Below are 18,156 nucleotides of genomic sequence, written 5' to 3'. Positions count from 1 at the left end.
CTACAAAGAGAATAATAGGATGGCATAAGATGTGTAACACATGTATAGTATGTTGGGAATTCATCCACTGCAATCTGATCTATTGCAATCAAATGCTTTTCCATAATCCTGAGAACTATCCCCATACATTTGTGAGTGCCTGAGCATTTTTACTTTGTCAGTTAATGTATTATCTTTTAAATAATTTATCCAGATCTATCCAGCCAGTTGCCGTGCTTGACTAACAACTATGAACAAAACCCATTAAAAATAAAAAAACACTTATTTATAGTCAAGGTGAAGCAACCAACATTCTGAATTGTTTAAACAAACAAATTAACACAACTTTGTTTTTAGGTGCAAAATAAACATAAGCCTGTGTACAGTGTACTCAGTTTCCTTGTGTTTTATTGACTACAAATAGCACAGTGAGATAGACCCAAGGACTCATAGGTGCAAAATGTTGTCTTTCCCATCAAAACTTCTCTACAACAGAATATTGTGTTTCCCCAGAGTTTATAATGAAAACCGGTCTCCTCCTAATCAGGATGGAGCAACATTAAAAATGATACTCCAGGTCTATGTTTAAAACTTACCCATTATGCCCAAGTTTGAAAGTTAACCCTTTCAAAGGGCAATCAGGTTTCTGCTTTAGAACAAGTTAATTCATACATCGGTTATATATCCATTATTCTTTAAGTACATTATAGGTGTTCCTTTAGCTTATATGTGTCAAATGTGTTTACCATTGTGAGGGCTTTTAAATTGTATTTCTGTACTACTTTCTTACAGAAGAAGGATTTTGAACACAGTGGTACATGTTATAAGAGTAAATAAGGGCTTGCAGAGCTAAATCTAACTACTTGTACTTTGGCAGGAAACTAGCTATAAATAAATCAGTGATTGGAGGGATACTGTCATTCTTATTTAAAACACTGCAGCTTTTCTTTACTTTAGAACAAGTGCTGTAGTTAGCTGGGGTCTACATTTGCAGTGCTGCCAGGAGCTCCAAAGCAGTTGCTGTTGGGACAAATGTTGGGAACAAGAGTCTGCACATTTCCCAAGTTTTATATAAAGATATAAACACATTGATTACTACTATGACACTTTCTTGGCCTTAAACTGTACTTCACCATGATCTTCTCTCAATTGGGATCTCATGGTGTTGTGGAGAGGAATGGAATGGTCAGGCACTGGGGATGCACAGGAGATACAATAGTTTTTAAAATTCCCAAGTGCCAGTCCCCAGTGCTTGGACCCAATGATGAACATTTACACATGTGCACGAATGAAGGGGGAGGGCACGGGGCGACAAATGGCAATGGGCCTAGTGGTGCCCAGGATGTTACTTTGGCCCTGGGAATGGTGGCAAAGCTCTACACCAAAAATGCAGCAAAATCAGGAAATTTAGATGCCATTGGTTTTATTTAACAAACTGAATAGTAGTCATGTAGTACAAGGTCTCAAATGAGATAGATTAGGTTTAGTGACACCCAAGAGCAGAACAAATATACTGGTACCCCAGTGGAGATGGAACTGGATGGTTTAAGTTTAACTTATGGAAATACCTTTAGAGGTCCAGACCCCTCCACTGGGTAGATACTAGCCTTTCCAGCTGGGTGTTCCCATCTTTCAAGCAGATTATTGCTCTATAAATCCTAGTTGGAGCCAAGTGGTGCTCTTATACCTCTACACCTCTTACAGGTGTCATGTCTGTCTAAATACCATGTTCCCTGGATCCTTCCACTAAGAGCTTGATTCCCTTTACATTTCTGTACTGGAGCCTTGTGCTCCAGGCTTTTCAGCAGCATCCACCCTGTACAGCAGGTGGAGTTCAAAGAGGAGGAGCCATATACTTCTAACTATTTCATTATATATGAACAGACACTAGTTAAAACTTCCCTGGGCAAATAGAGAAACCTCCCTCCCAGGACCCAACACAACTATGCATAAATGTGCCAGCATATCCTGAAGCAAAACAAATGTTGTTAAGCTTACAGCTAAAATTGCTGCATTTTTTAGCACATCAAGGAAGCTCATTATTGTCATTGACCAAAACAATCATCAAGGTTAGGGTGAGAAGGACCAAAACTGGCGAAAAGGGTCTTTCAAATCCAAGAAATGCAATAGAAAGCCTTCTGAAAATAGAATAAAAGACAGATAAAAGACACCTTAACCTTCACTTCAGGAATTATTGACAGTGACAAATTACTCCATATTATGTTCCTGTGGCCAACTATGCATCCAGACCCACTGGTTTAATCGCACAAATTTAGAGTGTTTCAGTAGGTGTGGCCACGGTGCACGTCTGTTGTGCGCGAAAATAGCATTGACAGCAATTTAAATTCACAATTTGCAAAACTGTTTTGCGAAAATTTTCTCCACCACCAAAGTTGTGGTGTGTGTGCATAAATATTCACTTATTTGCGGTTTTTGCCATCTTACAGACATTCGCAGTGCAGGAAAAAAAAATTGTAATTCTGTTTGCACATTAAATACACCACTCTTATTCAGCTTTAGAAATATAACCATGTGCAGAGCAAATATATTCACTATGTAAATAATTCTGCACTGCGTGGGATCCCGTTCTCAGCCTCAAAACTATAGACCAGTTAGTCTGACATCAGTGGTAGGAAAGCTTTTTTGAAGGGCTAATAAAGGATAAAATACTGGATTTCATAGCAAATCATAATACTATGGGGCAGATTTACTTAAGAGTGAAGTGACTAATGCTAGTTACTTTTCCCAGCGTTGCCACCCACAGGGACATCGGCAATTTAGTAACAGGCGCATGTCGCCAATTCGCTAGCGAATGGCACCATGGCTATCGGTCATTCACACTCTATTGCCAGGCGACTTTTCGCTCTGGTGAACTGACGTTACTCTGCAAATTCACTAAAATATGGATTTTACTGAACTTTACCTCTTTCGCCAGAGTTGCCTTCGCCACCTCAGACTAGGTGAAGTTCTATAAAGTAGCTAGATCTTTGTCAATCTTCTGTCATCTTATCCTGTGAGCCGAAAATGCATCAAAACTCAAAAACTATGATGACTTTTCCTTTTTTGAAGTGAAATTGCCTGCAAAGTCCTGACTTAAACATTTTTTAATTGACAAACTTTTTTTTGTTAACCGGTCTAAAGAGGTCTTTATAATAAATGGTGCAAATGCTTGAGTTACCACTTTTTGTTATACATGTCCAGGGAACCTTAATAAAGACAAGAGAGTTAATATAATGCAATACACATGAGCCCACTATAAAATTAATGTTCCATATGTAATAAATTGTGTGGAGAAAACTGCTTTTCCAAAAAAGTAAGTTAGGACTTTTCCAGCTAATCCCGCTTATAAAAAGAAAAAGTCGCCAGTGTTTTTTGAACTTTAATGCATTTTCGGCACACAGGATATGATGTAAGTGACAGAAGATTGAGGAAGATCTAGCTGCTTTATAGCATTTCACCTAGTCTGAGGTGGCGAAGGCAACTCTGACGAAATAGGTAACGTTCAGTAAAATCTGCATTTTAGTGAATTTGTGGAGTAACACCCGTTCACCAGAGCGAAAAGTCACCTGGCGATAGAGTGCGAATGACAGATAGGTCCCATTTCCTAGCGAATTGGCGCCTCACCTGTTGTGAATCTGCGATGTCCCTACGGGTGGCAACGCTGGCGAAAAGTCGATAGCATTAGTCACTTCGCTCTTTAGTTAATCTGCCCCTATGAGTTTGTGCCAGCATGGTTTTATTCGTAATAGATCTTGCCAGACTAACCTAATCTCATTTTATGAGAAGGTGAGCAGGGAACTCGATTCTGAGATGGCAGTGGATGTGATCTACTTAGACTTTGCTAAAGCATTTGATACAGTGCCACACAGAAGGTTACTGGTTAAATTAAGGAATGTTGGCTTGGAACATAGTATTTGTACCTGGATAGAGAGCTGGCTAAAATATAGATTACAAAGAGTGGCGGTAAATGGAACATTTTCTAATTGGACCAGTGTTGTTAGTGGAGTACCGTAGGGCTCTGTACTTTTTGCTGATGAAACAAAATTGTGCAGAACTATGAGTTCTATACAGGATGCTGCAATAAATGCAAGGTTATGCACTTTGGCAAAACTAATATAAATGCAATTTATACACTAAATGGCAGTTTCCTTAAATGAGAAAGATGTAGGGGTTTTGTAGATAACAAGTTGTCTAATTCTGGGCAGTGGCCACTAAAGCAAATTAAGTAATGTCTTGCATAAAAAAGGGCATTAACTCAAGGGATGAAAATATAATTATGCCTCTTTATAGGTCCCTGGTAAGGCCTCATCTGGAGTATGTCGTGCAGTTTTGGACTCCAGTCCTTAAGAGGGATATAAATGAGCTGGAGAGAGTGCAGAGATGTGCAACTAAACTGGTTAGAGGGATAGAAGATTTAAATTATGATGGTAGACTGTCAAGGTTGGGGTTGTTCTCTCTGGAAAAAAGGTTTGTGAGGGGACATGATTACACTTAGTACATTAGAGGACATTATAGACAAATAGCAGGGGACCTTTTTACCCATAAAGAGGATCACCGTACCAGAGGACACCCCTTTAGACTAGAAGAAAATAACTTTCATTTGAAGCAATGTAGGAGGTTCTTCACAGTCAGGACAGTGAGGTTGTGGAATGCACTGCCGGGTGATGATGTGATGGCTGATTCAGTTAATGCCTTTAAGAATGGCTTGGATGATTTTTTGGACAGACATAATATCAAAGGCTATTGTGATACTAAGCTCTATAGTTAGTATAGGTATGGGTATATATAATTTAAGTGAGGGTATGGTCTGGTGTGTGTATCGATGCTGGGTTTCATTTGGAGGAGTTGAACTTGATGGACCTTGTCTTTTTTCAACCAGATTTAACTATGTAACTATGTAACTATGTAACTGTGCATGAAGTTTATAAATGAGCCACACAGTCTTTTGTCATTATGTTTGCTGAAGGTTAAAAAAAGGCTACATGTCGACACTGTAGTTTAATGTCAGATAAAACGTTATTTATTCATCATGTTCATGTTCAAAGTTATTCAAATGGTTTAATTTCCATGAGTGTTCAAAACATCATATACTGTATTTGTATAGATCACTTCACATAATGCAGGAGTATGTTAGATCATATTTTTGGAAATTTATAGTTTGGCATTCACATGGATAGCAGCAAATGGGTCTTCATCAGTGTTGCTTATCTGGAAACGAGCAAAGCCATTTCCATCCACATTGATCTGCCTGCCTGTGCAGCGAGATCCCTCCTTCTGTCCTGAGATCACATCACAGTAGGTTCCACTTGGAAGGCCAGTATTCAGAGTAGTATCCATGTACCTAAATAAATCAAATAAATATAAGAAATATTACAGGTTTCACATACTTGCAAATTGATTGCCTAGTCTTTCAATATTTCAATACAGAGATTAGGCCTCATTGACAATGAAAGCAAGCAATGTCCAAAGAGGTCACAATTGGGTTCTTTTGTTTCCCAGTATGGTACAAAGAGGGTGCTGCACAATGGTGAGAGGAAGTTCAGGAAGGGTCAATGTTTTTGTGTGTGCTTGTATGAATATACAGTATGAGTGTGTCTGATAATAGATTAAAGGGGTTGTTCACCTTTGAGATAACTTTTAACATGATGTACAGGTTGATATTATGAGACAATTGCAATAGGTTTTCATTTTTTATTATTTGTGGTTTATTTGTTTGAGTTATTTAGCTTTGTATTCAGCAGCTCTTCAGTTTGCAGTTTTAATATTCTGGTTGCTAGGGTCCAAATTACCTTAGCAACCAGCATTGATTTGAATAAGAGACTTTAATATGAATAAGAGAGTCCTGAATAGAAAGATGAGTAATAAAAAGTAAAAATAACAAAAAATGTGTAGCTTTAGAGAGCATTTGTTTTTAGATGGGGTCAGTGACCAGCATTTCAAAGCTGGAAAGAGTCAGAAGAAAAAGGAAAATGATTAAAAACTATAACAAAATAAGACCAATTGAAAATTTGCTTAGAAATTACCATTCTATAACATACTAAGTTAACGTAAAGGTGAACCATCCCTTTAAAGCACTTTATCCATAGCTTACAGGAAAGCGCATGCTGACAGAAGCATAACTCCATGTGAAACAACTTACCAAAGAATATGCCTTGATGGGGCTACTTATTCCACATTCTTTATGGTCTTATAGTATATTTTAATATTTAATTTTTTAAATTTGTATTAATTTTGTGCAGTCATTTCACAGCTGCATATTGTATGCAATAGTAATGTGCGGGCCGACCCGAGACCCGCGGGTCGGGCGGGTTCGGGCCGACCCCTGGACGAAATGCGCAGGGTCGCGGGTCGAGCTCATCTCCTGCTCTCCCCGCCCGCGACCTAGTACTGCCGGCTTCTGGCGCTGAAATTTATAGACTTCCGCCTAGCCCGCCTGGCCCCTTTTATGACGTCACTGCAGGGCGAGGAGGGTGCGGGTCTATAAATAAAGGGGAGCAGCGGGCCCGGGTCGGATGCGGGAAGGGAGCGGGCGGGTTAGGGTCGGATGTGGGTCGAGAAATTCTCGACCCGCACATCACTAGTATGCAACTATGGGACTTTGTGCATCTCTCAGCTTGGAGTTGCACCCAGGCTAGAATTCAACAAAAACATCACCACTGTTACCACTGTGTTATATAATACATACTGTATATTTATATATTTGAAGAGTGGCTCACCTGTCATCATTATTAAAGACTATGAATCCTTTATTGCCACGTCCGAATGCAACTTGATTGCTCCCATTATCCCACCAGTTTGAGAAGGGTTGACCATTTGCCACATTACGGAAGATAACCATGTTCCTGAAATGTCACAAGCATTTTCCAGACATTATTATTGAACGTCACACACAACTTTTCCCATTTTATAAGCATGTTCAATAACACCAAAAAAATGAAAGTAATGAAAATTGAATGTTACTGTTGTGCTGCACTTTTAAAACTGACGTGTTTGCTTTAGAAACTCTACAATAGTTCATATAAACAAGCTGCTGTGTAGCCATGGGGGCAGCTGAGATCTTCATAGAAAACTTTAGAAACCTTAATGAGACTAACACAGAGCATAAACGAGGAATCATCTGTGCTTTATCTACTGCGGGCACTGTGTTCTTTACTCACTTTATCTGGCGCCATCTATGCTCACAGACCCAGTTGTCACCACATGTTGCATCAGCGTTGATAGGAACTGATTTGATAGACCCATCAGAATTAGTAGGAGGGCCAATCCAGTCATTTTGGTCCTGCAAAAAATTGCTGTTCTTTACTTTGGATAGTAATGCATTTCTAATATGAAAATAAGAAAAGCAATGAAATGTAATAGTTGGCTAACTGGATTGATAATTACACGAATGGGTGGTATGCATGGATTCCAATTTTAAATTTAAAACAAATACATTACCTTTCCATTCGATATGTTCCTAGACCATCTGTAGCTAGACATGACACGAGTGAAACCATAAGGATGTGCCAGCATGAAGCCAACTCCCATTTTGTACAGACTGCAGGGAAAGACAATGGAAAATTAGTACATTTCCGCTTGTAAGATGCTTACAAGCTAATATAAAACAAGCTGAAGAAGACACACAGAGCTACTAGTAGCAGCTACTTGTTCGGTGCTGCTTGCAATGAAAAATCATTCGCTGGTAAATATTACATTATGCATTATTGCTAAGCAAAGGTTAGCATTAACACCTGCTCTGTGTCGTTAAATATTTTGTCGAAAAATTTTCTTACATACACTTTGAGGTCTGTAATCAGTCAAAAAGGATGCAAACATGGTAGCTAACATTTGCAACGGTGTTTGCAAATTCTTTGTGCTAACAAAACATATTACATTCCCCCAAATATGTGTTTTAGCAGAGACAATTGTCAGTATTGTCTATGGCAGGGCATTTTGTAGCCACAAAGATTAGCTGTTACTAGTCACTATGGAGCTAATAGCAGCAGCTACTTTTTGTGGCTACAAAATGCCCTGCCGCAGACAATACTGAGAATTGCCTCTGCCAAAACACTTGTCCCATGTCTTAGCAAAGCCAATTATCACTATTGTCTAATTTTTAGCTGTGAAAAGTAGCTGCTACTAGTAGCTCTATGTGTCTTCATCCTAAATCAAGTAAACTACTGTAAGCTTATTCACAATATTTATATTTTTTCTTTTATATTCTTTGACAGTATTTATAATTCTTATGGCCAAAATAATAGAGGAAGACTCCATAATACCGTGCATCCCAGAAGGTGAGAATGGAAGCTCCTCCAGCACCGTGTCCTCTTTGATTATCATGATTGTCAACAAACACCAAAGCTCTATCATTGGGCATAAATCCCCAGCCTTCTCCCCAGTTCCTAGAGGGAGAAAAGAACCATTATTTTAATATATATAGTATTTTTTTTTTTTTCAAACTTGTTTAAGCTTAAAGTTTAGTTCAGTAAAATGAAAGAATGGTGTGGAATAGTTTAGTTCACATCCAAAATAAAGTTGTATGTTGAAGTATTTTTCCAATTGTGCATATCAAGCTACCTTAGATAGGCCATCTTTTCTCCATTCCATTTGCGGATGACTCCCCCAAGCTTGGCACCATATTTGAATTCAGTAACTCGTCCAACTCCAAAGTATTCGTTGACAGAAATTGCTTCACCCCCAAGATCAATTACCTTGTTAAAAAAAAGAATGAAATGGTATTAATATGACTAAAGATGTCATAACAGTGCAAATCAAACAAACCATAAGATATCCTCAGAAAATATAAATGTAAAATGGTACTGGTGGATACCAAAGGCCTTTATAACATGCAGTGTGCAAGTCACATCTTTTACAACTGTATTCATGCATATTGCAATACTGTATGTGTGGCTGTTCTATGCATGGACCAATGCATGTACCAAGCTGAACTGAAACTTTGTCTGCTGTTTGTATTATCTATTCATTAACACTGATTTAATTAATGTATTAACTATGGCTTATTAATCATAAATTCTACTGTCTATCTTCAGCAGAGTAGCTTGCTCTGATGGGGAAGACTCAGCCGACATGTGGTCAATAAAGGTAACTAAAACACAAATGCTATTAATATTATTTGATGAAATGAAATAATAATTAAGCAGTATTTTGTTAGGCCCACTCCCAGTGGGCCCAGGTGTCAATGGGCCCTCATGCTGCTAAATATTTAGCCTATTTCATGGTCATTCCCTATTTCTATTTCTATACAAATAGGTTACATAGATGGAATAATGGATTATAGTATGTAAAGAAAAGAGACTAAGAGAATAGAGGTTGAGTGAGTAGAGGAAGTATAATAGCACTGAGAGTGGCCCCTGGTCTAAGGTTTTTGGGTGGCCCCCTGGTCTAAGGTTTTTGGGTGGGCCCCCAGTGTCCCAGTCCGACACTGGTGTCAGGAGGCACAGGTGTGGCCTGTCTTTATTATGGTCAATAGGACAGTTTGTAAGGAGGACAGAGCCCCATTGCAGTCTGCGTCTCCTGTCAGTTCCTAACTTGCACATCTAAATGACATGCCAAATGTCAAGTTAAGGGATGTATAGGGGAACACCTTTGTGCCTCCCCTGTCCACCTCCTTGGATAGATTGCTGCCTAACACAGACAGGACTAAATTCAAGAACCCTAAATAAATACAACAAATTGTTTAGGGATAGTGTTAAATCTAACATCCCAGTTAAGCCATGAAACAAAACTACAAGCTGAAAGTCCAGGAAATTAATGCCATATAGTTCACCAGAAAAACATGGATAAAGACCAGATGATAGAAGTTGTCACTGTAATACCTCATCCTGCATTGCAGGGGCCTACAGGCAAACCAAGCGACCCCAAGCTAGACAAAGAAATACATACAACCACTTCACTATAAATAGTAACAAAATATACCCCAGTTACTTAAGCAGCTTTTAATCCAAAATGGCATACCATTTGTTATATACATAATATAAATAAATGATAAGATGATGAAAATGGGAAAAAATCTCGTGTGGTTTCTTGTCTCTCTTAACATAACTTAATAATTTTTACGTTATACATTTGATTACTTGGTTCCCCTGTCTTTACTATTAATGCACTGAAAAATGTACAGCATTGTACATATTAGTAGCACTTTATAAATAAAGTTATATCTTTATGCATACTGCATAGGTAGGCAGTGTATGTTCTTGTACAATATTTTATAGCATACTATAACAGATTAACCAATAGTAATGGGAATGGGTAATTTAGAGAGTTAGAGTTTGCCTTCTCAATGTGCAATAGCATGAAATCTGGTTAAAACAAGTATATTGATGCATGAAAGCAATAGTGGCTTTTCACTGAGCTGTGAAAGGGAAGTTTTTAATGTCTAAATAAAATGATTTTGATATGTAAAGGTTGGCTTTGTAATTAATCTTTCCATATTTAAAGACAGAGGATACCATATGTAAGTGTGTTACCTCTTGGAAGATGAAAGGTCGAGCTCCTGCAGGGAACCATTTTGTGTTCAGATTATTGAGTCTGTCGGAAATAGCCTTTAGGTCTCCAGGCCACATATGTTTAGCAGCATCCAGTCTGAATCCAGCAACCCCAATGTTAATTAGATTGTTCATGTATTCGGCAATCTTCCCACGAACATAGTCTTTCTCCATTGCCAAATCCAAGAGACCAACAAGACGACAGTTTCGGACCTATGGAAATGTATTTATTAGCGTTTACTTAAAATTTGTTTCTGCTTTACTAACATATATGACTTGAAAGGCATCTTAACTTTAACCAATTAATAATGGATTATATATCAGCAAGTTTTAAGAGTAATACTTATGCAGTCATTCCAGTAACGTTTAGAGATACAAAGTTATTTCACTATTTGGAAAAATGAGAAATAAAATCATATTTAAAACAGTTTTCAAATTAATCTGTAAGGATTTAGAGATATTCCATAACTTCACTGGGGTTTTGATGTGAGTTTGTACAAATTGGTATATTTCATCACAAATGTCATTATCTTTACATTACCATATGTTTAGTATTATAAATGAGCCCATTTATCGCTGGTTTTACTGCCACACAGTTAGGGAAATATTTGGAGTTGATTATAAACATGGTAATGTCATCAAATTAAAATGTAATTAATATAAAAATACTAATAAGACTGCATATTTCAATTTTTTTTGGCAACTGGGTATTCCAAACTGATAACATATCCTGGAATAAGACCAGGGAAAACACTTCCTGGCATATAGGCTGATTTATCATGGATCATTATGTATTATTGTAAATTAAATAAACAATTCTGATTAGATTGAATGAAAATCAATGAAAACAATTTCACCAACATGTAAAGTGACTCAGTTGTACAGTAGTTATGTCACTGAAGTACCAACCTGGTTAGCATCCCCATAATTTTCTATTTCACCACTGCCAGTCCTGCACTTTCCATCATTAAAATCCAAGTTGGAATAGGGAACTGGGAAATCCCTGGATCCCGCATTGAAGTAGCTTCCACAAGTTGAATGAGTGCCAGCACCTCCACCTGAGCCACACATATGGTTAATTATGGCATCCACATAAATATATACCTGAAGGACAGAGATAAATAGGAGGTAAGTAATACCCATATGCATAGGAAAGTTTACAGAAAATCATGAAAATGTCTGAGAAAAATGCTAAGAATAGGTAGTTTAGATGTTCTTACTTACCCCAACATTGTTACATCTTGTCACCATGTCTCTAAACTGTTGTTCATTCCCAGAACGAGTGCAGAGCTTATAACTTATAGGTTGGTACCTCTCCCACCAGGGTCTATAGGGGTTTGTCACAACAATGTTTTCATTTGGTGGGGAAATCTGGTGAAGATTTTTAAAGAAAATGAAATGTTGTTTACTTTAGTATGCATAATAATGTGGAGAGAATTAACCATTTTGTACTTATGGTAAGTAGTTATGGGCATAAGATACAGTTATTCATGTCTCAAGATGTATGATGACTGGTGCAAAAGAAAAACAAGATTGAATGTTATTTTTACATTTTGCCCATTCCAATCAGTTCTTTATTTCTAAATTCTTATTTTTCAAATGTCGCAATAAGTGTTTGGTATTAAAATATTTTTAATAAATTATTTAATTTTAGGGTGGTTCCATTATGTTTTCCATCCACATACTGACCTGGACACCTCCAAAGCCATTAGGTCCCAAATAGCGCTCACATTCTGCAGCAATATCAACCCATTTCCATTCAAACAGGTGCACAATAGATGTTCGTCCGGATTGAGTGTTAGGATTGTACTGGGCTGAGCAGAGCCCAATAGTCACCAAGAGTAGAAGGAGCTTCATCCTGCCAACTGATGCAAAGAGTGTTGCTTTCTATCTCCTTATATACTGCAGAATGGATAAGCAAAACTGAATGTGTTATGTAATTAACACCTGTCACTTGTTTATTGCAATAAAACAAACCAGGTGGAGAAAATATTGAATTTCCCACTGGTAACTTGTGTTTCTTTTTATAACTCAAGTATTATCAGTTGTACTTTATATTCAAGGTTCAGAGAAAGGTAAACCTCAGTTTTCATTATATAACATTATATAAGTATGTTCCTCACTAGTGATGGGTGAATTTATTCGACAGGCATGAATTTGATTCAAGTTTGCGTGTTTCACGACTCACGTCACGATTGGCGACAGTTCTGACAATTAAATGGATGCCCATTGACTTTAATGTGTGTCAATTGTCGCCAGCGTCAAAAATCCCACTTCGCGAATTTTTTCGCCTGTTTTGCGAATTTCGGGAAAAACGGAACAAATTCTCCCATCACTATTCCTCACTTGAACTTTAGGTAAATGCTATTTCAAAGTTAGTAAAGCAATTTAATCAACATAATAGACATTGGAAGATGTTGCTCTCTAATGAAACTTGCAGATAAAAAATGAAACAAGTACAAATATTGGTCATTTGTCAGTAATTTGTCAATATGTTGCAGTATATTAAAGCCAAAGAAAGCAGAAGAACATTGATCTTAAGCATTAGGTGGGGGACAATGCTACCTGCTACAGGTTGGAGAGATACTGTAGAAGCAAATAAACAAAAGTCTTGAATGACAGTAACCCTCAAAACATTAATTAGTGTGGGCACAGGCATTAGAGGAGGTAAGGTAAATAACTCAACCGCTGCACTGGATAACAAAACAGCCACAAGAAGAGACACAGGGCAAGAATGACAAACACTCTCTAATACTGTTAAACCACAAGGATGGCAGTGATCCAAGGCTGGCTGTCATAAGTACTGGAAATGTAACAATGTGACCAGATGATCTGAGAACTAAAGCCAAACTAAAGAAGTAGGGCAGAAATATTTTACACTATGTCTTGGGCTTCTGTACCAGTCCAAGGGAACCACAGCCTTTTAACGGGGAAGATCTGTGCCTCTGAAGATGCCCCAGTAGCTTCCCATCTTCTTTTCTGCTGATTCACTGCACATGTTCTGTGTTGCTGTCAGTTACTGAGCTTAGGACCTGATGCACAATATATATTGAATATATAAAATATAAGGGCTGGTTAGTAAATAATTCAGATTATTAGTACATGGCAGCTCAGAAACCAGCACAATTTAATAATCAGCCTTGTAGCATAAGCTAATATGACAGGCAAATCTCATTTTCTGCTTAATGATTTGTGATCTCTAAGCTTAGCTTTTCAACATCTGCTCATAGCACACTGAGAATGTGAGTGTCACTGACACTTCTAAGAATCCAAGATGGGAAACTCCTGTGACAATTTTGAAGGCCTAAATCATTACTTTTATAGAGATGCTAAACCTTTAGGTTGTTTTAATAAGTTTAGTATGTAAAATGTGACATTTCTAGCTATATTCATTTTTAAGGGTTTAATTCTCCAAGTAAAGAGCAAGTAAAACAATTAAATCTAAACCAAGCTGAACATGAAACCAAATACCAATCACTACCAAGCCATTTCTTATAAGCTATATTGGTTTGTCAGTCAAAGCCTAGTACAAACTGTGCAAACAGAGTTTATTAAGAAATAACCTGGGCCAAGTTCTATAATGTAAAATAAGTGTTGGCAAGTACAACACTAATGAAACTACCTACTATAGAAGGAGGGACAAATGGTACATTTAATAGACATAAAATGAAGGGAGAGATCCATACAAAAACCCATAATGTAGAGGAAAGTAGAGCAGTTCAGGTTAACTCTAACAAAACGTAGACAGAACATGAATACATGGGTGAAGGCAGCAGTTGTTTTTCCTTTTTTATTTTCTTTTTTTATATATACATTTCTGACTGAAGACATGTTGCAAGTCCCTCCCTGCCTGGAGATTTTTTTTGGAATTTGAGCTGGATCTATGACTCCTACATATATTGCATATAAGGGATTATACACTGGCTGCTAAAAATGTTATTTTAATAACAATTTTTTGTAATTTCACTCTTCATACTTGTGTAACATTCAGCCTACTTTTGTCTACTACATATGTAATATGTGTCCTTGTATATTTCTACAGTTCATGGTATCATAGCTTAAAATGATCCAGAGAAAAGGAAAACCCCTTCAAAAGCCTCTACAATTTATCCCAGAGGGGGAAAAATTCCTTCCTGACTCCAAGATGGCAATTGAACCAGTCACTGGATCAACTTGTACTTTGAGCTATCTTCAATAACCCTGTGTGTGTCCACACTTGTGAAAGAGTCATCTGACCCTTTCTTGAAGCTATCTAATAAGCCACCATGATCGAAATTCATAGCTCTCACTGTAAAAAAAACCTTTTATAATATTAAAATGGAACCCCCTTCTAATCAGAATGGATGTCGTTGTGACCAATTATTTACCCACTGGTAAATAAAACAATAGAATTTATTTTATGGTCCCCTTAAATATTTATGCACTAGTGAGGGGCGAATTTGGGGTGTTTCGCTTTGCCGAAAAATTCGTGAATTTCCCGAATTTTTTTTCATGTCTCGTTTTTCACGCCGGCGTCCATTTCTGATGCCAGCATCTGTTTTTGACCCCGGCGTCCAAAAAAACAGATGCCTGGGTCCTTTTTTTTTACGCCGGCAAATTTTCGCTGAGGTTTTTCAAATGTATTCGAATTGTGGGAATTCGCAGTGAATTCGCGCCTGTCGAATAAATTCGCCCATCACTATTATGCACCTCTTCTCCAGTGTAAACATCCCCGACTTGGCCAGTCTTTCTTCATAGCTCAAACTTTCCATATCCTTTACCAGCTTAGTCGCCCTTCTCTGGGCCCTCTCTGGACCTTCTCTAATAATATCCGATTTGTGCACAGGAAATCAAAATTGCATGGCACATTCTAGATGGGGCATTACCAGCTCTCTGAAAGAGGAAGAATAAGCCTCTCTTCCTACAAATATATGCCCCCCCCCCACTTCAATTCTACTCCAAGCACCAATGTACTATTGACAGGCACCCTTTGCACATGATCCAGTAGCCAGTTTTCTATTCATGTATGAATGTCTTTCTTCATGCTATTTGTGGACAGCAGACACAGTGGTTAATTCTAATGTTATCTCTCATTTTCCTTTCCATTATATTGGTATTAATAGTATGTAAGTACCCAGTTGTGAATTCCTTTATGCCTCTCTTTTTGCCTGCCATGCAGAATAGCATAATATGTATATTCTCTGAGTTGCTGTGATTGATGAATAATATTTCCTGGCTATGTCCTCAGCTGGATGGGTCATGTTTGTCTGTATGACTTTCAGAAAAAAATAGTCATTAATATAAATAAAGGTATAAATCTTATTGCTCCACAATTTTGCTCTCTGAATAAAAAGCTAAAATATGTTTCAGCTGAAATTTGTATTTTTAGAACCACACAAAGAGAAAGTAATTGACTCTACATAAATATTTTATTTAAAACACCAATTATGAATTGGATAATTGTAGTGCATTCCTGTTCAGAAAACCACACAACTAGATTCGATTTTAATCATTAACCAAGCAAATATTCATTGAAGCCAGAGGTCATGTTTAAAGTGGAAAAGATACGGACTGCTGCACTTTCATTTGTAGAAAATCCAACTAAGGAACAGGTATTGCTATAATATGTGAAGGAATCACATTTTCATAGCATGCATTTTTGGGCGATCCACTCATGCACCCAAGCAATACTTGTTCAGAGCAAGATTATGTGCCCCATGTATTTCTATATGCAAAAGAAACAGTTGGTCTGTAAGTACATAAAGTAGCAAAGGGGCATCCTTTAAATCATTCCCAAGCCTTTGTAACAGATCTATGGAAACATATTCATATTTTCCTTTAGTTCCAGTGATATGAAAGACTGTAAACATGCATTCAGTCACCGGCCACCACCATAATTTCAGGACAACTGCCTTAGAGGGTCATTATAATTCCCTGATGAATTGTGCTTAATACAGGGAAGAAGAATAACAAATTCTCCAGGTAAACATCACACTACTTGAAGGATAAGTTGATGAGTTTACATTCTTTCCAGTATCCTCTCCATGGTGGTTCATATACTTACATTGCAGGAGTCTTCTATCACAAAGATAGACAACTACTATGGGCTTACATGCATAGAAGCAACTTAAGGCACCTTCTGGCCTGCATTCAAGTTGTCAGGGTCAAGATTACACCTTCCAGTATAGTTTTAAGTTTCAGCCCTCACCCATTGTATAATTTCTTTACGGGGAAGATTCCTTGAATGGTCACCTTCCAAGAGGTTTCCCACCACTTCCACTTGCTTGTGCGTTAATGAGGGACTACCCCTACACCTTGCCTCACATCGTACCCAAACTAACAGGTCTTCTAAACCCTGTGTTCACATTATGTATTTATCAAGTTTCAAAAATCCGAAATCCAAACAAATTAGATTTTTCGGGATATATTAAAGTCCAATGGTCTGAAAAATCCAAATCCAAAAATCCAGCATCTCAAAGCTATCGGGGTCCTGTATAAGTCAATGGGGAAGGTCCCAGTGTCTGCGCTGCTGTTCGTAGCGATATCCGATGATTTTGGGGATTTTGGATCAAAAAATCATAAAGATTTTTGTTTTTTGCGTAGAAGTCCGAAAAATTCTTGCTTTTTGGGTAAAGGTCCGGAAGTTTCAGATTTGTGCCCGAACCTATTTTTTCTGACTTTTTTAATGATAAATAAGGTCCATTCAGGAATTCGGAGTTGCTCGGATTTTTATCTTAGAAATACTGAGATAAATTCGGAGCTTGATAAATAACCCCCAAAAAAACTTTCTAAATAAATGTAGGGACCCCTAAGGGTTAATTTCACTTTAGGCGGAGCCTCGTGGTATACAGGGTTTCCTAAGGGGCAGAGCCCTTGTGATTGGTGCAGCATGACTGATCCCAAAGGCAGCCACAAGGTGTCACTGTGCAACAATATAAAAGGAGATGCCATGTGCTCAGTCAGCCATTACAGTTACAGATTACAGATTGCTGCAGAACCTTGTTTACTGTGGAGCTAGTGAAACCTATCTGGCAAAATATAGGCAAAAGGGCGTTTGATAGGCCTGCCAAGGCTGGGCAGGATCCTCCAGTGCCTGAAAGATCAACCAAGGAGGGTTTGGAGTTTGGATTTGCGGATATGTATGTTCACACTATGAAGAGTGTTGAGAGCTGCAGTTCAGCAATGGATGTTGGGAGAGCTCACGCTATAGACAGTGTTGGGTGCAAATACCTGAAGTATTTAAGCCTTGTTATGTGCTCGACTGGGAGAGTCTAGAGCCTATAAAGAGATCATCGCTGTGGATGCCTGTCAGCTCTGTGTGAGACTACCCGTTTGTGTGACTCCTTTGGGGTGAGTGTTACCTGAGGGAAGGGGTAGAAAAGGATGAGGATCCAGCGATCTACTGTTTGGAGAAACAGGCTTTTTGTGTGCCTGCCACGTGGGAGCAAATACTTTGCATCGGGAAAGGTATTTGGGCAGGTAGCGCTACCTAGGACCGGTACTCTTTTGGGGACAAGGGTTGGAGACTCTTGGGCTGCCAAAATGGAGGTGAGGGACTTTTCCTGGCAGGGAATTCCCAGGACTGGACTGCTACAGGTTCCTAGGGTAGTGGGTCATGCATTTATGTGTATAATGTTACAGTTTACTTCCCCTTAAAATTGCACTTCTTTGTATAAATTATATATTTTTATATAATTAAGTTTGTGATTGATTT

At 38.0% G+C, this 18,156-nt stretch overlaps 1 protein-coding gene across 1 annotated transcript; it reads right to left on the bottom strand.

Moving 5' to 3' along the window:
• Window positions 1-4,976: 4,976 nt before the first annotated feature.
• LOC121393334 (pancreatic alpha-amylase-like) lies at window positions 4,977-12,335 on the bottom strand. Its single transcript, XM_041561556.1, has 10 exons — window positions 12,153-12,335; window positions 11,688-11,834; window positions 11,373-11,567; window positions 10,446-10,676; window positions 8,536-8,669; window positions 8,238-8,360; window positions 7,417-7,516; window positions 7,137-7,258; window positions 6,696-6,821; window positions 4,977-5,320 (listed from the first exon to the last, which is right to left on the bottom strand). The coding sequence occupies exons 1-10, from the start codon at window positions 12,318-12,320 to the stop codon at window positions 5,131-5,133; spliced, it is 1,536 nt and encodes a 511-aa protein (XP_041417490.1). The 5' UTR covers window positions 12,321-12,335; the 3' UTR covers window positions 4,977-5,130.
• Between the last annotated feature and the right edge of the window lie 5,821 nt (window positions 12,336-18,156).

The sequence above is a fragment of the Xenopus laevis genome, chromosome 4S, assembly GCF_017654675.1.
Source record: "Xenopus laevis strain J_2021 chromosome 4S, Xenopus_laevis_v10.1, whole genome shotgun sequence".
NCBI classification, from domain to species: Eukaryota; Metazoa; Chordata; class Amphibia; order Anura; family Pipidae; genus Xenopus; species Xenopus laevis.
The sequence above is the reverse complement of the archived record's forward strand: the minus strand, read 5'-3'. Positions and strand labels throughout refer to the sequence as shown.

What these genes read in the sequence shown, in the direction of transcription:
- LOC121393334 (XM_041561556.1), bottom strand. Translation starts at nt 12,320, where the DNA reads ATGAAGCTCCTTCTACTCTTGGTGACTATTGGGCTCTGCTCAGCCCAG. An exon ending in GACCTTTCATCTTCCAAGAG is followed by an intron (nt 8,670 to 10,445) that starts GTAACACACTTA and finishes TTTTTTAACAAG; the next exon opens with GTAATTGATCTTGGGGGTGA. An exon ending in GGAACATATCGAATGGAAAG is followed by an intron (nt 7,259 to 7,416) that starts GTAATGTATTTG and finishes AATTTTTTGCAG; the next exon opens with GACCAAAATGACTGGATTGG.